The 6,323-nt window shown below is 43.9% G+C and overlaps 1 protein-coding gene across 4 annotated transcripts in view; it reads right to left on the bottom strand.

Moving 5' to 3' along the window:
- Positions 1 to 608: 608 nt before the first annotated feature.
- RPS6KA5 (ribosomal protein S6 kinase A5) overlaps positions 609 to 6,323 on the bottom strand; it is a 192,939-nt gene continuing 187,224 nt past the window's right edge. For all 4 annotated transcript variants that reach the window (XM_059056486.2, XM_067027898.1, XM_067027899.1 and 1 more), the window contains 3 exons: positions 5,027 to 5,186; positions 3,265 to 3,428; positions 609 to 1,650 (listed from right to left, as the gene is read on the bottom strand). In XM_059056486.2, the coding sequence (XP_058912469.1) occupies positions 1,411 to 1,650; positions 3,265 to 3,428; positions 5,027 to 5,186 (564 nt within the window). In that variant the 3' untranslated portion in view covers positions 609 to 1,410. The remainder of the gene's footprint in view (positions 1,651 to 3,264; positions 3,429 to 5,026; positions 5,187 to 6,323) is intronic.

The following is a 6,323-nucleotide window of genomic DNA, read 5'->3' as shown; positions in this document are numbered from 1 at the left end:
TATCATTAACAAAAACTACAAAATAAACAGGTTGGGCCTTTTAAAGCATGATTCCTGTAAACACCGCAAAAAATTCTTTTCTCAGTCCTGACATTTCGTGTGATGGCTTTAAAAGAAAATAAAACATACAAATCCTATCACTTCTTTTTTTGCATAGGGGATGAATTAATCATATTTTAAAATGCAGCAATCGTTCAGTGAAATGTCTTCAGCACACAGCACTTGTTTTCGGTATGAATTCAGAACTTTTGAGCAATAAAAGTGCTCTGCATAAGTTTATAAAATATGCTTTCTGGATTTAAATTTAACAGAAAAATTTCAAAACAAGTCATAGTTATAATTCTAAAGTATTATGTACATAATATCCGACTACAGGAGGAAAAGCCTCACTGCAGCACAGCACAGTGTACAAATAAGCACAGTGTTTAATAGAATTTCCCTTTAGGTGTTCCTCACATCAGGGCCTCTGGGGCTAATGATTACGATATACAAGGCCCCTTCTACTTGTTGCATCCAAAGTGGAAGGGGGATGTGAGGGCAAATTTAAAGTAGATGATGGGGGGAAAAAAAGGCAAAAATACAGTACACATATGCTTTAAAGAGTGCACTTTATGAAATAGCTTGCTTTATTCATATTCTTTTATAAAGTGCAACATTACTTAAAACAGAGACATGTACCTTAATATTTTGCAATAACCATTAAAACAAACTGCCAGGAAAGAGCAGTGCAAAATTAAAAACATACGTAGCTTAGCATGCATCTCAGATGGGTCCCTGATATAGAGAGCGTGGGACCTGAAGTTCTTATATCTTTTTTTTTAACTCTTTAGAAAAAGATTAATAATAGCAGGTTATCATCATAGGTAACCACAAAATAAAAACAATAAGTTAAAAGCCTCTCTGAAGAAGTAAGTATATGCCACACATAAAATTCATTACAGACTCTTTTTCAAAACAGACCTTTTTTGCTGATAAATCACTGTTCAAAGGGTGCAAGTCTCTTAAAAGCCCACGATGCCCACAGGCGAAGCAAAAGGTATCATCAGAGTACGAGGAACTCTTGTTGGCCGACATCTGAAGAACCTGTGACTTATTTTGTCAGCAGCTCAAATCTCACCGGCCCCTAATTAAACTGACAGACATCTTTGCTCTTTCAAAAACAGTCCTGTTGGCACCATGCTAGGTCACTCAACAGTATGACATGTGCTCTATTCACAGTAACATTCTCTGTCCAGTGCTTTTGGATGAGGATAACCGATTGGGTTTTCCTGAAAAGATTCCCTGCGAGGCAGATTCCAAGGAGACCAATGGGACACGTGTTTCAAAGCACAGAACCTGGCCGTGGGCGCACGACGAGGGAGCCGACGCGACGATGGATCATCCGTTATGCTCCTACCGCTGCTATGCTACTCAGTCTGAGAACTGGAAGAGGGTCTCCGGGTTATTGCCGTCGGCAGGATTGCTGGGCTGCAATGTCTTTGTGGGTGTCCTTTTGCCATGAGAATGGGAGGAAGAAGAGTGAGAGCTTTCACTGGAGCTGCTGCGCGTCTCGGTACTGGTGCTGGTCTTCTTCATTTTCCTTCTCTTCGCCAAAGGGGCCTTGTCAACATTCTGAAGGCAAAACCCCTCTCTCTTGTATTTGTTAAAGGCCTAGGGGAGAAAACAAGGGGAACCCCCGTGAAGGTAAAAGGACTGAAGTCTTCCTGGCAGTCATGACTTATAGAGAACTTGCGTTTGGCAAGCTTGGCGACCACAGCTTCAAGTTGTTCTGGGAACATGGTCCTTAAAACCACTGTATCCAAAACTCCGGGCAGGGTACAGAAGCTCATGGGAAAGGGTTTCTGAGGGCTCTGTTTAAATCCACCTGTTAGGGCGTCCAGGAGTCACAATTCTAATAAATCTTTTGAAGAGGGCAGGGCTACCTCCCAATTAAAACACCACTGACGGACTGGAAATTCTTGAAGAATATCAGCATTCTAACTCACCTCTCTCCATTACTTTGACTAGTTCTGTGTCTGAGATTTAAAATTCCAACCACAAAGTCCCAACACAGAGCCCCTGATCTCCACTCCCACGTCAATGCCATTTGGGTACGTCTTGGACACAATATATGCAGAGAAGATTAGCTCTATAAACCTCAGCCTGGCTTCCTCCTCACAGCAGTCTGTCTTTACTTTTCTTAGATTCAAGCTTAGGCACCGCTGAAGTGACAACCTTAACGTCATATGTCACTGAGAAGATTTGGATCACCTGCCTCAAATGCTTGCAGTTCATCTCTTCACACCTCACCAGATCCCAGTTCATTAATATTTTAATCCATTTCTGCAGCTGAAGAGGAAATGCTATCCTGTCTCCTTTCTCAAGATAATCCTTTCAGAAGTAATTTTATTTCTCTCTAACTCATTGGCTCCTTATCCTTAATGTATTTGCATCTGCTCGGCACGAATGTGCAGAATCTACAGTTATTGCTATGCAGTCTCAGCCTTTCAAGTATACAGTCTTTACTTAATACCAATTAATTTACTTCGTATCCCTCACAGTCTCTAGAACATATTATGCACAAAATGATTTTTGAATGAATGGACCTTCACATGTGCCTTAGTTCCTAATGTCTATTTATAGTTTTTACAGACAGTCATTTAGCTTATTTGAGAGAAAAAGTGTTCTAATACAGACCTGTGGTTGCCAAGGGGGTAAAGGGGTGGGGGAGGGATGTATGGGGAGTTTGGGAGTAATAGATGCAAACTGTTATATATACAGAATGGATAAACAACAAGGTCCTACTGTATAGCACAGATTCAATGTCCTGTGATAAACCATAACTGAAAAGAATATGAAAATGAATGTGTATATATATGTAACTGAATAGCTTTGCTGTACAGAAGTTAACACAACATTGTAAATCAGTTATACTTCAATAAAACAAAAATTTTTTTAAAGTTCTAATAGTATGCATATTGTTTTCCTTACAGAGTCAAAAATTTCAACTATTCAAATACCAGACTACTGCCTCATCTCGCAAACTCATTCTAAATGTCAAATAAATATTTTGTGGGTTAGTGGTGACTCTGGTCCCCATGCACTTTCTATTTATAAATGCGTTTATATCATGAAGAGATTTATAAAAGCATATCTAAAATTAAAAGAACCCATTTAAAAAACTGTATTGCTAAGAGGGTGTCTCTTAGCAATAGATTATAGAGTAAGAACGTCTATCTGATCCCTTTCCAAACCGCCCTACAAGTGCAGAGCCCAGAGCCTTACGTGGAAGGTTGCTTTCACACAGGTGTGCACAGCAGCTCCTGAAGACCCTAGAATGTCTGGTGTCATCAGAGGATTTGAGGATAGCTGACTGCCATCTTGAAGCCATTCATTGTATCTCAAGCCAGACATTTTAAGCCTTTTATTTGGATCGACTGTGAGAAGTCCTGTGGGAATAAATAAGATATTTTTATTTTATGATTTGTCATTTCAAACATAGTTTAAAATCAACCTCAGACATAGATCTCAATTATGTTCACAAGACGTGATGCTTTCTGCAAGGCGTCAACCTCCTACAAAGATAATTACGTACATTTTCATGTACATTTAAATCCCCTAGTGAATACCGGATGCTAATAATAAAGCCCACAGTAGCCTATATCTGGAGGCTGTAGGCTAGCTGGCTTTCCAATCAGGAGAAAATAACCACCTAAAACAAGGACTTCCACTAGTGACCAGGCAAACTCCCCCAAAACAAAGAGTACCGAGATTTACTTCATTCATGTACAAACATCTTGTACAAGTTAGGGAGTGTGGAGGTACGGAGACGGACACTCAGAGAAGAGCTGCGGGGCGGCACACAGACAAAACCCAGGTCTCATCACATTACAGGGCAGGTGCTGTAGCACGAGCCACGCGCACGGCACGCCCAGGTGAAAGGCTCAGCCTAGGGAGTGCAGGCACCCTGGAAGGCTCCCAGGAGACCAGTCCTGGAGCATGAGCCGTGGTGGGTTTGGTGAAGAAGGGTGCCCTTCCTCGGGGATTAGGAATAGCACGTGTAAAGGCGAGCAGAATCCAAGCACTCAGCACATTTGAGGAATTCCAGTGTTCGGGAATGGCGGAGTGAAGGTGGCAGGAAGCGAAGCCCGGCAGGAAGGGCCAGGCTGTGAAGGCTGCACTATGGAGTTTGACCTGAAGCTCACAGGGATTCTCTGAAGGATTTTTTGTTTGTTTGTTTTGTGCGGTACGCGGGCCTCTCACTGTTGTGGCCTCTCCCGTTGCGGAGCACAGGCTCCAGACGCGCAGGCTCAGCGGCCATGGCTCACGGGCCCAGCCGCTCCGCGGCATGTGGGATCTTCCCGGACCGGGGCACGAACCCGTGTGCCCTGCATCGGCAGGCGGACTCTCAACCACTGCGCCACCAGGGAAGCCCATCTCTGAAGGATTTTTAACAGAAAAGAGGCATGATTGCATTTGGCTATTAGGAAGGTCACTGTGCCAATGGCTTACAACCACGTAAAGTGAAAGGAAGTGAGACAAGTTGAAAGCATGTTGTGGATTTTAGGAGAGAGATGATGACAAGAACTAAGGTGACAGCCATGTGAACGGGGAGGAGGGGTGGCTGGGAGGGATGCTGCGCCCGCAGGACTGGGTGCCTGGCTGCGGAAGGCGAGGGAGGTTGCGGGGATCTAGGGGTGATGCTGGGTCCTGTCCCGGTGATCTGGCTTCGTGGCCATGTAAAAAGAGGGGGAAAGGAGGAGGCACATGCTTGGGGAAAAGGAGAGTAAAAAGGAAGAGGTTCATTTTGAAGGTGTGAGACTGAGATGCTGGTGGATCCAGGTGCTAGTTCACGTAGTGAATGTGGATAAGATTACCGAGGGGGAGTGTTCTGAGAAGAAAATAAGGCTGAATAGAGTAGCCCGAAACCTTTTAGAACACACAGGGATTCCTCGAGTAATTCACAAACAAATATATGTCATGGGTATGACTCCACTTCAGTCACTACACATCATATAAAATATGAAATTTTTCATTAGATTCTTACCTTGGATCAAATCTTTAGCCTCTTGGGATACATTCTTCCAGGCTTCTCCTTCAAAGGAGAAATCTCCCTTTTTAATTTTCTTCATGATTTCCACCGCACTGGTGCACGTCAAACTTTTGTCATGAGACTGGAATGGAACTTGTCCCGACAACATTGTATACTACCAAGAAAAAAAAGGAGCAAAACAGAATGTCTGCCAAAATCACCATCAAAGCCACTCTGGTAATTTCATTACCAACTTAGCGTAATTTCCTAGATATTACACTTAGCATTACTGCGTTTAAAAGATTACATGACTTTAATCACTGAAACAACCAACACATTTCAGATTTGTATATAAAGAGAAATGGCTTAGTATGATATCAAGATTTAAAACCATTTTGATAACTGTATTCAGCCAAGAAGAATAAAAAAGGGATACTCTAACCATCTCAAAAGATGGTATTAATGTTGACAGGGGGTGTGTGTACATGCCAAAGGAACTGCAGGCCCTGGCTAAAATGGCCCAGCGGGGATCAGGGGACACAAGTGAGAATGGATCTTGAAGACGCTGAGCTGGAGTGGGTGTGTGGAACATAAGACCTGAGTGACGGAGAAGAAATTATTGCCATGGAAACACTCGTCTGAGACTCAGGATTCAACATCCTGGCAGGGACACCTGCAGCCAGTACGAGTAGTCAGCTGAAATGGCTCCTTGAAGCTCGGACAAAACTGTGCACTGGGATCAGCAGGTGCACTGATTCGTAAAGCTGCAGCAGCGGTCGCTGTACTATGGACACGGCACACTCAGAATCAACCCGAGGAGGTCCAGAAGGCACAGCAAATTACATGCATAGGTGCACATCACCTCTCTCTGTTGCACCAATGCTTCTTTCTTAACTCACACCTATGGCCTCACTGAGGGGGGCTCCCGATGATCAACTGATGAAGGAAGAAAGGAGATTGGGCCTACTTGTCAGGTGGGTTGGCATTCTTTCACTTGGGTGCAGCTGGCCTGTTAGAACATGAACAGCTCAGTGAAGACACCAGCTCAGGACAATACCCAGTGGGGTTGGGGTGCTGTCCTTTAGGACTGTGCCGAACCAATGGCTGATCCATTGGTGCTGGACCCCCATATCTAGATTCTCTGGGCGCACAACCCACTTATAGAATTCACGTTTCCTGTTCCTGCAGCCTTAGGGTCTGCTCAGTTAGAGGTCTTGGTTCCATGAACTCAAGTGATCAACTCCACTTGGTAACAGTAGGTGGCAACTCAGTGGTGCACCCTCTGCTCTCCCTCTTTCCCTGCCTCCCTGGG

The sequence above is a fragment of the Kogia breviceps genome, chromosome 3, assembly GCF_026419965.1.
Source record: "Kogia breviceps isolate mKogBre1 chromosome 3, mKogBre1 haplotype 1, whole genome shotgun sequence".
Lineage (NCBI taxonomy): Eukaryota > Metazoa > Chordata > Mammalia > Artiodactyla > Physeteridae > Kogia > Kogia breviceps.
This window is presented reverse-complemented; position numbering and strand designations above follow the sequence as displayed.